The sequence below is a fragment of the Kryptolebias marmoratus genome, linkage group LG7, assembly GCF_001649575.2.
Source record: "Kryptolebias marmoratus isolate JLee-2015 linkage group LG7, ASM164957v2, whole genome shotgun sequence".
In the NCBI taxonomy this organism is placed as follows: domain Eukaryota; kingdom Metazoa; phylum Chordata; class Actinopteri; order Cyprinodontiformes; family Rivulidae; genus Kryptolebias; species Kryptolebias marmoratus.
Window position 1 is genome coordinate 15,228,381 of NC_051436.1, and position 15,211 is coordinate 15,243,591.

General features: G+C 39.8%; 1 protein-coding gene and 1 long non-coding RNA gene across 2 annotated transcripts in view; one reads left to right on the forward strand and one right to left on the reverse strand.

Moving 5' to 3' along the window:
- Positions 1 to 1,529, reverse strand: part of LOC119617188 — a 2,945-nt gene extending 1,416 nt beyond the window's left edge. The window contains exon 1 of the long non-coding RNA XR_005233405.1: positions 1,068 to 1,529. This is a non-coding gene — a long non-coding RNA (uncharacterized LOC119617188). The remainder of the gene's footprint in view (positions 1 to 1,067) is intronic.
- Positions 1 to 14,820, forward strand: part of rce1a (Ras converting CAAX endopeptidase 1a) — a 23,381-nt gene extending 8,561 nt beyond the window's left edge. Inside the window, exons 4-8 of the mRNA XM_017426996.3 lie at positions 1,503 to 1,581; positions 2,838 to 3,005; positions 5,144 to 5,215; positions 6,630 to 6,692; positions 7,088 to 14,820. Coding sequence (XP_017282485.1) covers positions 1,503 to 1,581; positions 2,838 to 3,005; positions 5,144 to 5,215; positions 6,630 to 6,692; positions 7,088 to 7,317 — 612 coding nt within the window. The 3' untranslated portion in view covers positions 7,318 to 14,820. The remainder of the gene's footprint in view (positions 1 to 1,502; positions 1,582 to 2,837; positions 3,006 to 5,143; positions 5,216 to 6,629; positions 6,693 to 7,087) is intronic.
- Positions 14,821 to 15,211: the final 391 nt, after the last annotated feature.

Here is a 15,211-nt window from a genome sequence, read left to right on the forward strand (position 1 = left end):
CGACTAGTCGACTCTAGGACGTCTCGCGAGTTTTTACATTTCATGTCGACTAGTCGCAGTCATGTGATTGCCGGTGGTGACAGCCTGTGCTGATCTGACAGCACAGTATACGTCACAAGACACAAGAAAAATAAGTTAATACATTAGTTTAAATGATATGTAGATGGATGCATATTTGTGGTTTTACAGTGTTTTTAAAAGGAGATGGAGTTGCAGCTGCAGTCAACTACAAAATACGAGCCGTCTAAAACTCGCCCCCTTCCCGCTAAGGATGTCACTTAGCCGGCTCGCGAGTGTCTTTGTCACGACGATCTAACTAATACATTATGATGTTATGTTGCTGATTAAATAAAGATCTGTGGTAATGACAGCTGCTGATTAAATAAAAGCCTGTAGTTGGTAATGACAGTGTATACTTGTCTGACATATATATAGCCGTGAGTTCGTGCTAAGAATGACACTTCGTGCTTAGAAGTGTCATCAGATCAGCTGTCAGAAGTGTATGACAGTCTGACAGCAGATCTGACAGAACACTGGCTACAAAATGGCGTCTTCAAAACAGATCGAGGACAAGCCTGCATCTTGTCAAACAGGTAGAAATTCGTCAACAGTGTGGAAATATTTCACTAAAGATGACTCTTCTGGTTTAACTACCGTAACATGCAAAATCTGCAAAGCTGTGCTGAAGTACAACAAAAGTACGACCGCGATGCACAGTCATTTGAAAAGGCATCCGCTAATGCTAGCTCCTGAACAACCGGCTCGATCCAGTCAGTTGTCAGTAACTTCATTCATGAAACGCCCAGCTGTGACAGGACACCGGCGGCAGCAAATCACAAATTTGCTTGTGAATTTCATTGTCAAAGACATGAGACCACTAGCTGCTGTCCACGGAGAAGGATTTAGAGATTTGCTACAGTTTTTCGAACCTAGCTAGGGGTCAATATTTGCCGTGAAAATAGCTAATAAAGCCTCCAAGTAGTTGTGAAGAGTTTTTGCGCTTACGTCACTATGACGTCACCGCGACTAGTCGACATCGACTCGACTATTATCATGATGTAGTCGACCTTAAAAAATATGTAGTCGTTCAACCCCTACCGTAGGAGCACTTACGGTAGGTTGTGATTGAGGCTTATGGTGGTTTATGTATGACTTTTCTAGATGGAAATCCTGTTTTCATTTATACTGCTTTCAGTTTCCTGTCCTGACTGGTTGAGGATCTCCCTTGGTCTACCTGTGTGTTTCTCTTTTTTAATGTTTTGTTTTTTTGGGGATTTAACTTTTGTCATTATAAAGTAAATATAGGGTCCACTATTCTTTATTGTAGGGCAGAGTGATATTTAACACTTAAAAAAGTATTACATTTGTTTGTGTTTATTCATGATTCGTCTTATAATGAGGCTGTAGTTCAATAATACAACCTTTATTATGGTTGCAAAGCTTAATGGTAATAACAGAGCTTCTGTCTAAACGTCTAAACTGTGTTTGGTTCTGTGCTGTAGGTCCTTTTTCTGGGCCCACTCATGCAGTTGGCCATAGATTGTCCCTGGAGCTTCACAGATGGGATTCGAGTGGCCATTGGTAAGTCTAAAGTGGATTTTGCCTCAGGTCCACTTCACATTGGATGATGACATTAAAAAACAGCCAGAGCGTAGATAGTCTCTGCAGAGGTGTATTATATGATAGAGCGTGAGTGGTCATGGAGGGGTTTGAGCATGCACAAAACCTCTGTAGAAAGGTTGTGGTTTATCAGTGGGTTGACATTATATTGTGTTCATGGCTGGAACATGGGGGAAGCATGATGGCAGTCATTTGCACTTTTATAAAATATTTCAAGCCAAGACGTAGGTGCCTTTTTGGCACCTTGGTGTGATTTCTGAATGGACTTAGTCGGCATGGGGGTTGAAGACAGCCTGCCGTTGTTGCACCTTTGTGCCACGAAGCGAGGTAGTAGCAGAACTGTAACAGTTGACGTGTGAAAAGGTAAGCTGTCTTTGCAGTTTAATAATGTGATGTAGTAATGACATACGGTCTGTGTGACCACCCAGTCACAGGATATAAAAGCCTAAACAACAATAAACAGATTCATTACCAAGGAGAAGATTAATGGTGATGCACAGAAACTTTGCATTTAGTTCAAATAAAATTTGTTAATTCATGATGTTTTGAAAACTCTATCAGGGAGACATCTGTCACATATTTGATGTATAATGCACCAAGTCAACTCAGTTAAGCTCTGCTCCACACCTCTATTGGCTCCGTGAAATTCACTTAATTTCTGAAAGCTCCCATCTATGTGGGACTCAGCTGGCTCAATTAGTGATTTATGTAGGGTCAGAAACGGCTACAACACAGATTGGTCTTTGCACCATTTTGGGGAACTGTTTTCTGAACGTGCCTCGTGGTTTTTGACTTGTGTGCACTGACATCTCTTGGTCATCCAAAATTTAAAGCCGGACTGACCATGCTAGCCTTAAGCCTCGGCTATGACCACCATTATAACATGGAAACATGGAAACAACCTAGCACAGATGTAATACTTGTGGTGGTAACATCATGTTAGTGAGGTGCAATCTTCTAGTATGTATCTGGATCCTGATGCGGTCCAAAAGACACATATTCTAATAATCTGTCTTCCACTGTGAAGGAGGCCTTGGTTTTTTCTATGCCATGGAGAATTTTAAAGCTGTTGTAAACATAGTCTAAATGTTGGTTCAACTTAATGTCTTTTACGTTGACCATTACATTTGATCCTGGACTGCATGTGTAGCTCTCTTGTAGGAGGTAAACACACGAACAAAGGAAGTGACATATTTTGCACCTGTGTTTGTGTAAAGACCCATGTTTCTGGATGTTGTGCCTCAGCGACATGCGCTGGTTGAGGAATCAGGTGGTGGCACCACTAACAGAGGAGCTGGTCTTCAGGGCCTGTATGCTGCCCATGTTGGTGCCCTGTGCTGGACCTTCCACTGCCATCTTCACCTGCCCTCTTTTCTTTGGAGTGGGTGAGTAAAGCTTTCAGCATCTTAACTTCAAGCTTTGTATTTTTATTTTTCTACCGTCTTGTTTCAGATCTATGTATAAATTTGTAATGTTGTGAACAATCTTTGTGTGAATATATTTTAACAGTTACTAAAACTGCTTAGTTTTTACTTGAGTTGCTACATGATTAAAAGACAATAAAATACTCTACATACATATTACAAGTGAAAATACGTATTTACATAAATGTTTAAGGAAATGTATTTTTGTGGGGAAGATTTGGTGAAACAAACATTAGTGAGAACTGATCTATCGGGTCCATTAACATGTATTAATAACAGGAGGAGATGGGGAAGCTTTGCCCATTTTTTATGTAATAGACACAGAAACACACGCTAATGCTGTGCTGCATCAATTTTTCTCACTTTTTGTAGTTTTTAAGCCATACAGATGCAGTATTCTAGCAGACAGCATCACTCTGCTTGTCTACTCATCATTTTGAAAAGTTTGCCTTATTTGCACTGAACTTCATGGCAGCCTGCTGTGGAAACACTGAGCTCACTGCAGGGTTTAGTGACGAGCTCATTGCATGCTGCATTATAATCTGAAAAGCCCCTTAAGGTGGCTGGTGCCTGTCGTAGCGATAATCCCCAAACCTGTAGTTTAACCCATCTATCAGGCTGAAGACGTAGTTTGGCAGACCTTGGTTAACATGTGGAACTCCGGAAGCAGCAGACAGATATCAATAAACCAAGTAAGCTATAGTTTGGGCAGTTTAGAGGTTAAAACTTGAATCTGTGAATCTGTCAGAGGAAAAAGGTGAAACTGCAGCACCTGTGTGCGTGTGTGTCCAAAGGATGAGAAAAATCCAGAGAGTGTGTGGAAAATTCAGGCAGGTGAAGGAGCTTTGTTTGATTGTGACACACTCACTGACATGAAAAGAGATAGGCAAAGCTTCCTCACCTCCTCCTGTTATTATGTGTTGATGGACCCGATGGACTTTGGGCCACTTCAGGGTATTTTTGGCTCAGCCTGGAGTGGTGTGGCATGACTAATGGCTGCATGAGTGTACATCTCTGCGCACCGTGGCCAAAGTTCAACCAAATTCAACTTTGACCACAGCAAGTGCAGCACAAAATTGTTTCTGCACAGTACTTGCAATACACCGGAATGGGTTTCAGAGTGCTGCACAAACTTTGCCGCTTTTGGTCTGATGTACAGATGTAATTCCATGAAACTGCTTCAACTATGGAGGCCTGGAACGCAGACAGTTTTAAAACAACAGTTTAAAAGTCACTTCCAGAGAGCTGTTCTTAAGAGGAGAGGGACCATCCGACCTGTTATCAGCACACAGTTCAAAGCCTGCCTCTCTAATGGTATGGGGATGCATTAGTGCCTCCGGCATGGGCAGCTTACGCATCTGGAAAGGCTTCATCAATGCAGAAAAGAAGACACAGTGTTTAGTAAAACATATGCTTCCTTTCTAGACAGTATCTTTTTCAGGAAAGGCATTGCATATTTCAGCAAGGCAGTGCATCCGTTACAGCAGCGTGGCTTTGTAGTAGAAGAGTTTAGGTCCTGAACTGACCTGCATGCAGTCCAGACCTCCCACCAACTAAAAACATTTGATGCATCATGAATTGAAAACTTTGTCAACAAATGGCCAGGACTGTTGAAGTTAGAATCCTCCATCAGACCAGAATGGGACAACATTCCCTCTAAAACCTCCAGCAGCTGCTCTCCTCCTAGATGTTTACAGACTGGTGGTTAAAGATGAGGGGATGCTTTACAGAGGGAAACATGGATCTGGAACAACTTTAAAAAGATGTGTTGCTGCCATCAAATTCAAAATGACTTTCTATTTTTTAAAAGTGGTGCAATTTCTTAGTTTTAGCATTTGATGTTTACTGTGTAGATTTGCAAATCATTGTATTGTGTTATTATTCACATTTTACACGTTCCAACTTTTTCATAATTGAGGTTGAAATTTACCATACCCATACCACAAACTATATATCCTGTTGTTTTTATAAATATCAAGTGTAAATCCTTTTATTAAATGATTTATTATCTTGTCACAGACAGAACATCTTTGGCTGACATGTTTATTGTCCATATTAAAACGATTTGTCTCTATATTTCTTGGTGTTTTCTGTTCCAGCTCACTTTCACCACATCATAGAACTTCTGAGGTTCAGACAGGGGACGTTGTCAGGGATCCTCCTCTCAGCAGGTCAGAGTTCAGCTCTTTTTAAGGCTTCCACATGGGGTTTGTCTGCATGAGTGAAGCTATTAGAGCTCTGCCACCTCACATGTCTTCTTATGTACCAGGTTCTGGACAGCTCTCCAGCAGTAACTCACACATGCAGTTTTATGTCCAAGTTCAAAAGGTGGTAACAGTGTGCTGGTTTGTGGTGTCTGTTTGACGACCTGAGCTGTAGGATTTATCAAAAAGGAAAGTCTTAAAACTGGAGAAATATGATCTCTCCTCCCAACTCTCATCAGAACTCAGGCAGCAGCATTTTGGATCAAATGAAGACTTTTAAAAGAGTTTTTTTGACACCCAGATAATAAAGAATTACAATAGTCCAGCCTAGACGTGATACATGAATGGACCAGTTTCTCTGCATCATTTTGAGACAATCTGTTTCTAATTTTAGTGTAAAATAGCATAAATAACATATCCTGATCAAAACTAACACCAAGGTTCTTTCCATTAGAACTGGATGCCAAGTTAATGCCATCCAGAGGAAATGAAAGGCTGCAAAGTTTGTTCCTAAAATGCTCAGATTTAAAACCCACAACCTCTGTCTTGTCTGAGTTTAAAAGCAGAAAAGTGAGAGTCATCCATGTTTGTCTCTAAGGCCCTGTTCAGACTTTGCACTACCATCTGTCTTGGGAGATAGTTGATTGAAAGTGGTCAACTCTGATTGAAATCGATCATACTTTTTTATTTATTTTTTTTTAATTATCTGATAGAAACTGTAAACACAAACAGAAAATATAAAAACATAGAGAGACAATAAACAGAGAAACAATGGACCATTACGATTCAGTGTTAGAAGCAGACCAAAGGTTTTTCTTTTCATTGCATAATATAATAATACAACAATAATTACAAATAATAAAAAACAACAAACAAGGGCAACTGGACTTCTACTTTTAACACATTTTAAACAAGACTTGTGTATTAAACAACAAATATCTCTCCATTTACTGGAGAAAAATCCCACCCAGCCTTAACCGCACTGCTTCAATCCTTCAGTTTTTACACAAGTACATGACGTGTCCCTGACAGAAATATAAAGTGGAATGGGTGGATTATCTGTTACTGATGAATAGTATTTCTGGAGTGTTTACAAAATAGAAAAAAATGGGAGATGGGGGAAAAAATGAACCAAACTACAAACTTTGACCTTAAAGCCAAAACCAAAGTGGAAATTTTGTGAATCGTTCCACTCCTAATGCAGACATCTTAACTATAATATTATTTTGACACACAAACCTTGTGAATGATCAAACAGTCATGCAGAGAAAGCATGATTTCACTCTTTGTGATGTCTCACTTCTATATAGTGTTTTGCACAACACATCAAGATCATAAAGGTGTTGATGAATATTCTTTCTTCTTCTTTTTGCCTCGTTAGTGTTTCAGTTCTCCTACACAGCAGTATTTGGAGCCTACACTGCCTTCATCTTCATCAGGACAGGTAAGAAGCTCCCATCATGGTTTTGTTTTCTTTTTTTATTGCCACCTTTACTGCAGATAGATCACTCTTGTCCAAGGTGGTGGATTGATGCTTGTACTGGTTCATAAATCTCAACTGACTGTTTAACTAGTTTCAGATGCTACATCTTCACTCCATTCCTGAGGTATCCTCAGTACTTAAGAGACAGTAGAAAGTGGACATGATTCCAGTGATTACGTGCATAATGGCTGGCTGATCAAACCAATGTTTCAGCATTCAGCCACTGGAGTCCATCTGTTGTATTTTATTTTTAAGGATGATATTTTTCACTCTATTTTTTGATTTGAGCGTCCGTGAGCACATGTTTCATGTGTCTGCTGGTCAGTGAGCGTGACTCCTCTTCATCTGTGTTCCAGGTCACCTGATGGGTCCGGTTCTCTGTCACTCCTTCTGTAACTACATGGGTTTCCCTGCCATCAGCACAGCACTGGAGCATCCCCAGCGCCTCACGGTTCTCTCCTCCTACCTGCTGGGGGTCCTCCTCTTTTTTATCTTCCTCTTCCCGTTCACAGACCCCTCCTTTTACGGCCTCCCCACTCCTGTCTGTACCCTCACTCCATCCCCCAGCTCCCTTTGCCTCTCCTGAACCCCATTTTATACCTCCACGCAGGCTTTTGTCACGTAGTGATCCACTGGTTAAGCAATAGAGAGATGGGGGGGCAGGGGGTGGGCTAACACATAGCAGGTCACATCTCTTAATATGCCTAAATGAGATCTGATGTAACTGTTAACGACCCCCCCCTTCCCCCTCCCTCCTGAGACATGGTTCTTGTTGCGTTGACATAACGCTGAAGGAAAAGTCCACCCAAGGACATCCTTGTGATGATAAAACTCAGAGCCATGGACTTTTTTTATTTCCACTTAATCTGACGTTTCTGGTCTACCACAGCTGAAATCCTATTTTTATAGATTATAGATTTATAATAAATTATCCTGGATCATCCCCGATGATTTTTGTTACATAAGGTATGGAGTAAGATTGTAAAAAAAAAAAAAAAAGAAAGAAAAAAAAAGTTACTCAGTCATATTATTTATCTTTTATTATTAATATATTCACTAACTTCCTGACACTGATTTAAACTCAGTTTGAGTTTTCAATTTGTTGTTACATAAAGAGTTATTTTAGTTTATTAAAACCAAAAGCCAGTATCTCACCGGGCTGTGACGGTTGGAGACACGGCTCTCCGGTCGCAAACGCCCAGAAAATTTGCGTGTTTTCTTGCAATTTTGAGGTGCAGCTTTGTCCCCATCCGTCGCAGCCACGTGAAACACCGGCTAAACTCAGAAGGCTGGAACCACTGAAAACCAAAATGCACTTGTATGCCAAAAATGGATGCCCAACAGAAGAAACTGCAGCGTGTAGAAGTTTGGCTGTGAGATATTAACACCATAATTTTGAACAAGGTGTTTTTAACTCTCAACTGAATTAGTCAAAAGATTAATAATTTGATCAATTTGTTCTGTTAGTTAGATTAAAAATGTCTATCCAGGAAAAAACAGGCACTAACATAACCAGTAAACTGAAAATGCAAACCTCTTAAAAAAGTCTAGAGATGCAGTTTACACACGTCTGGTGTGTTAATGTGTCTGAACACACGCTTTGCTTTAATGAATTGGCCAAAAGTCCAAAAAGTTCTGCAGAACGTGGCAAAATATCCAAATGGTTTGTGATTATATTGTTTTATTGTTTAGATTTAGATTTGTTTGGTAGCAAATATGTGTGTTTTTTTTTTTTTAGTTTTATTTCAAAACAGTCAATAATTATTGTTATAGGGATTGAAATTTTCGGTATGAGTTTGGTTTCCAGTTTACAGAACTGAAACCAGTCGATACGAACCTGAAATTTTCTGAAACCCATTTGTACCTCCAGACTTAGTTCAGGTAGAGATCTTAAAAAGTTTTCGTTTTTTGCCTGGGTTTTCTTGACATTAAAACGGTAGTTCATCATTAGCCAAAACTCTTTGGGTTTTTTTGTTTGTTTGTTTTTATTGTTAAATTAATTTTTACTTGTTAGATTTGTTCTTAAATTATTTTAAACGATAAAAGAAGGAAGCAGAAAATCACTCTTGAACATGTTGGCGTTTTGGATGAAAAAAGGTACGTTTGTGCTTCTTTGCAATTGATCTCATTTTCATTTGTGGTATTTTAAATATTCTGTCGGTGAAAGTGGTTGGTGGACTTGGTTAGAGGATGGTTCCTGTTTTTAATGCCCAAAATGTCTTCTTTTGAGGTGCACATGTAAAAGAAGTCTCAGTGATTCACAGTTAATTGTGCTCTCGTGTTTCTGCAACAGAACCGACACTTGTCTAAAGAATCTAGGCTTTGTGTCTTCAGATTCTGACTTGTTTCTCTATAACAAATGCTCAGAGCTCCAGGGAAGGCGCTAGATCGACACAAAGATCTTTTAATAATGTAGTAGTCACAGAACCAAGATTTTAGGATTTGTCAAATGGTCCATAATTACTTTGCTGTCTGACCTTGACTGTCTGCTACAAACTACAAGCGTGAAATTAAAGTTAACAAGTTTACTTCCTGAAAGGTTCCTCAGGGTTTACATCCTGGGAATCTCCTTAAAGAGGAAAAACACAAAATGCTGCCATATCTGACCCGAAACGACTAAAGTCCTCCTTCACACAGGGTGATGACCCCACTACACCTTCCATGTCAGGAAGTGGCGGATTACGGTGAATTTGAAAAACCTCCTTCGGTGTGAAGGTAATCGTGAAGCTGTTGTGCTCTTTATTCTCACCAAACAGGTTTTCCTGCTTCGTGCTTTGAGTCCAAAAGGCACATGATGGATGGCTGAGCGTAGAGCGGTGTTTACCGGAGCGTGGAGAGCGTGAACTGGCCCTTGCAGTCACGTGGTGTGGTTCTATTGTTGCACGTAGCAGCCGCACTGACAGGAGGGTTGTCGGCGACGACTATTGGAGAGCAGTTGGTGAACAACGTTCATAAGGGAGTCTAAAAATGTCTGGAAACATTTGAGGGGGTTCTCAGTTCCTCGTGTGAGTTTTAGAGGCTTGTTGCTTGAATTTTGAACATGTTCAAAAAGTCTGTGCCTCAGGTATCTCTCAAAATAATTAATAATCTCAGTTTAGTTTCTGTGATTTTAGAGCACTAGAGGTGTATTCTGACACCTGCAGAGGGAGTCTCCTCTGATAAAAAACATCCAATACTACAGCCCCAGATGTGCAGGTCTTTAAACCACGCTGACCATAAACAATAATTAATTAAAAAAAAAAAAAATCTGGTCCAAGTCTGCCTATCTTCATTTCTAACGGGTACTTCAGTAGATTAAATCATCAATATAGTGGCAGCTGTCAACGTGGGTGAAAAACGGGCAGAAGTGGGCACGATGTAGATGGGAGTGGGCAAAAAAATAATGTGCACGGCCTAGAATACAGTTTTAAAGCCACGCAGACAAAAATAGACCATTTTCAAAAACTGGCTTGTTGGGTGCTTCGCTGCAAACATTCATTATTCAGTGAGGCTGCAACAGATAATTCATCTATTTTCTCAGAAGTTTGAGTCACCAACTACTCTTCAACAGCTGCAGTTCAGTGAGATCCTGGCTGAAGGTTGTTCCTAATGTGTTTATTGTTGTTTCACACATTGAACTGTTTTAACGATGCTAAGAGACGGACGTAACCTTGAGCTGTTTTGCTCAAACTGTCAAATCTGGGAATTTTGGTCCAACTTTGTTTGAATAGTAAAACCTCAACTTGTTATATTTGGCAACTTGTTGATTTAGATATTTTCCTCCAGGTTCATAGTTCAGATGATGTGGTTCACAGTGGACTCGGATGCTGACTTGTTCTTAGTTTAATGTTATAATGAGATCAGTTGTGGATAATGGCAACAGAAGAGATGCATGTGACCAAAACATGTCTCTTTGAGCCAATCAATTGAAGACCCTAATGACCCTCAGGAGGGAGGGCAGTGAGATTCTGCATCTCATGCAGTTTAAAGCTTGGAACTCCACACTCTCTAGTTTTGAACTGAGAAGAAAACCAACTCTGTTGTCTCTCCTTTAGACTGAGTACAGTTCTGGCCCAGTAGAGAAGTTTCAGTCTTCATTTTCTTACAGGCACATTACCGTAAACATCCCCAAACTGTTATTTAAACATGTCACATGTCCCTGATCTTATCTGTGTGTTATTTAAAATGACAGTGTGGTTTAAAAAAAACAGTGCAGACTGGTTTTTGTTGGGTTTCTGTTGTTGAGTTGGAAAGTGGCACCATATGATGGTTAAATTACTGGATAGGATGATTACAAACACTTTCACTGCTGTGTTCATGGCATAAAGACCTGTGGTTAGTCCCCTCAAAGTCTTCACCTGTCCTGGAAGCTGATTGGTCTTTGTGTTTAAATGTTAAACTTCTGTTTCTCTGGTAAGATTCGTGTTATCAGGACTAAAATGGCAGCCTCACAGAGAAAACAAACTTTTAGGAATATATATTTACCCAGTATGAACATTTATACCCGGGTTCCTACACAGTCTTAAAACAAATGGAAAAAGTATGAAATTAGTTTTTATTTTGTCTGAATAAGTATGGACAAAAAGGAAACGTAGTTTTTTCCATAAACTATGTCTTCAGACTTTATTCCATGTTTTAAAACATACAAATCTGATTTTCTTAAAAGATGCTTTTCATATGTTTATTATGTAAAAGCTTGACATAGTTATAGTTTGGGTTGAGTGGTCAAACGCTCATATGGTATACTGAGGTATCCAGAAAAGGCTTTGATTGCCGTCTTTAAAAGCTTGCTGTGAATTCAGTCCTGGCTGGAATACGTTTGTTGACCAGGAGTGAAGCTGCTTCCTGTAAACTCTTCTTCTGATGCCCTTCCTGCTCTGGAGCAGTTATTATTTTTCTGTAGAGACATCTGCTGTTTAAGAGGAAAACTACAGGAAGCAACTCTGCCGTATTAACGGTGGAACTGACTCGCTCCCTTACCCATCCATGGCCTGTTCATTGATAATGTAGAGAAGCATCACAAGTCTTTAATGCAGAGGGTAATACCGTATACCCTGGTATAATTCGAAGATGGTTTAACGATAATAAAATTGTTGGCTCTATTCATTTTTTATTATTGTTAAGCCTTTGAGTTATGCTGTCATGTTGTCTATTGTTTCTAATATAGATTTAACCTTAGATTAAACATGCAATGGACAAGTAGTATTTTATCATTTTGGTTGGTTTTATATTTCCTTTATCTTCACAGATGAAAGTTTGTCATTCTTCTACTGTGTGTCCCTCTGTCTCCACTGAGCAGGCTTAGTGTTGTAATAGTCTGACCAACGTTAATGCTGGTAAAGGAGCACACACACACACACACACACACACCCCTACCACCACCACCCAAACAGTAACTGTCACTGCAGGGAAATAATGCAGCTGCAGAGCAGAAGAAGAGAAACAAAACGTAACTCCAGGTGGGATTACAGGAGAGTATTTGAAAGAGTGCATTGATATTTTTGGATGTTTCTATAGACTGTATAAAACATATAACCACCCAACCCTGTGAACCAAGTTAAGCTTAAAAATGTGCAATTTAAACGTCTTCGATGGGCGTTAGGTTTTACAGAATGTAGGCAGCTCCTCAGTCACAGGACGGTCCAGATGACATGCTGCTTTTTCTGTTTTATTCTGGATTTGAACCGTTTTTTAAAACGAACCTCATGTTTAATCCAATCCAGCGGTCAAGAAACTTGTTATAAAAACAGGAGTTTTTCCCTCAAAATTATTCCCTGCGATCCAGTTTATGTGTACCAACAAGGTGCTGAAAAGGTTTGTGCTTGGACAGAGAAAAGGACCCAAAAAATGATTGAAAAAAAGTATAATTTGATTCTGGATGCAGCCTGAAGCCTTGAAATAGGAAATGTGTAGAAATCCTGTTATATTCCTGATATGGTAGGGTAAGTTAAGGTGCTCAGACAGGATGGAGTGGGTTTTTTGTTGTTGTTGTTTTTTAGTTTTTCTGTTTTTCCTGTTAGGAGTTGATCTGAGTTAAAATGGACGCCATGGTCAGTAACTGCTTGAGCTACACCAGTTTACCAAGTTCACTGCTAATATGAAGTAAGCTCCACCTGAGGATGTTCCTTCTCTGTCAGCAGCCTCTGTCATTGGCTGATTTGTTTGTGCTTCGATCAGTTATTACCGTTAAAAGCTGTAGAGAATTTGTCGATGTCTAGTAAAATACTCCATGATTGGTTTACAGAGATGAATACATGAGACTTAGTATTCAGCTCTCAGTAAAATCGAAGTATACTTTTTTTTTTACTTTTGCTATTTTTTTTTGGTTTGTTTTGTTTTTCTTGTCTGTTTTTACTGGGTTTTGTTTAACTAAGATTTCAAAATGATCAACTTTCCTGATCTGCAACCTCTAACAATAATTTGACATTTTCTTATAGAAACTCTGTCACAGATAAAGAACAAAAAGGGATTTATGACCAGATTCTTTGTGTAAAGGCTCCACTGTTGCTGCTTTTGTGTCACCACCAGTCTTCTTATGCACCGGCACAGTACCTGAAAGCTAATACCAGTATGGGGCTTTTTCCACCAACTGGGTTTCAGTACTAAACCTGAGCCAGAGCTCGCTTAGCACCAGCTCTTTTCGTTCCCCTGTTCTAAGTCCTGGCTCTAGCATTAAAAATAAAACCGGTGCTAACTCAGCGCCAGTATTTTAGCCGGACCAGAGACCCACTCATGTAGACCGACAACCAGTCCAAATGTTGTAATCACCATGTTTAAAAGTATGCAGCTAGTTTCACTTTCACTCTGCTTATTTTAAGAGAAAAATACTTTGCTTCAACCAGAAGAAGAAGTTAAATTAGCTGTGGAGTAACAGCTCTCATCTTCCAGGCTGAGCACTGCACAGAGCTGCCATCACAATCAGAAACGCTGTTCAGACCATGATTTAGAAACATTTAGAGCTTTTTTTGTTTTATGTGTGTGTCACTACCTCGTGTTTATATAGTCTGAAACATTGTGTGTGACTTGTTTGCGGAGCCGTTCAGAAATACAATATGGCTCTTAACTACAACCACTTAAGAACCAGCTCTAACACCAGCCCTGGTCTAGCACTGGAACCTAGGAACTGGGTGGAAAAACAAACAGTCCCTGTCCGCCTTAGTTAGAGTCCTGCTCTTGCCACCACGTTGCTTCAGACTCCACGTTAAAGCCAAGACAAAAAAACGAAAAAAAGACGTGGCTCTTTATCCATAAGGCCTCCTTCCCACTGGACGATGACCCCGCTACGCTCTCTGCGACCTTTCACACATACTGAGGAGCCCATTGTGTTCTCAATGCACCCTTTAAGACCTCATCAAGACCCTGCTAAGACTGTCCACTTTTTGGTTAAGTCTTTGCGTTGTTGCAGGGTCATCGTCACTGTGAACGGGCCCTAACCTGCTCTGACGTTGTTCAGATCGTCTTTTTGTCAAGCCGTTTGATAGAAAGCCCTTTACCTGTCGGCAGCCACACGAGGGTTGTTTCTCATTCAGGCGGCGGCAGAGAGATCAGGACTGTTTGTGTTAGTTTCGTGCAGACTGAAGCTGAGAGCCTCAGTTTTCTGTGCTCCTTCTGACATCCTCAGGTTCTCTGTTTTATGCCAGTCACCTGACCTCAAGCACATCAGGACGTTTGCCTGATAATCTGACTGAAGCACTAGTTTCATTGTTTTAAGCATGTCATCAGCCAATAATCCCTAACTATTTGCTGCTGGAAATGTAGAACCTGCAAAAGCGTAAATAATATGCAGAAGTCCATGTCTACAGAAACTGCAGAGTCTATTTTTGCAGCTCCGTATTTTCATACATGAGATTAAGAATAATTTCACATGTCGATTTATGAAGCAGGAGAAATCTCGTCAGAGCTACACAAGTCTTTATATTCAGCACTATATTTTGTAATGAGATCTATTTTGGTGACGATGTGTACAGATTCAGTATGTGCTTGTATTTGATGCTCACTGTGTTCGAGTTCGAGACTACAAATCAGAGTTTGAGTGTGACAATCTTTTATGGGATGTTTGAAGTCACTGCAAAATATCTATTTGTAAATAAAGAATGTGGTTTTATATGTCTGCCAGTGTTGGTGCTTTTCTTATACTTTATTGAATAAATAATATTAAGGATGTCACACGGCTCCTCACAACTGAAACAGAACTATTTGGCCCAGAGACTTAAAGACAGAAACTCGCAGCTCCTCTGTCTTCTATCTCCGAAGAGCAAAAGTGAAGCACAAAATCTCGATGTACCACTAGATGGAGTTCTACATTTTTAAAGTCACATAAATCTAATGTTCCACTGACTGGTGGAGGTAGATGGATGAATAGAACCACCTCTCTGACTGTAGAAAACAGGATAAAAAAATATGAATGGATGCATTTCAAGATTGTTTTTTATCATTTTTTGAAAAACTAAAACTTCTAATTCAAAGTCCATCTTATTATTTATGCATTTATAACAAGTAGG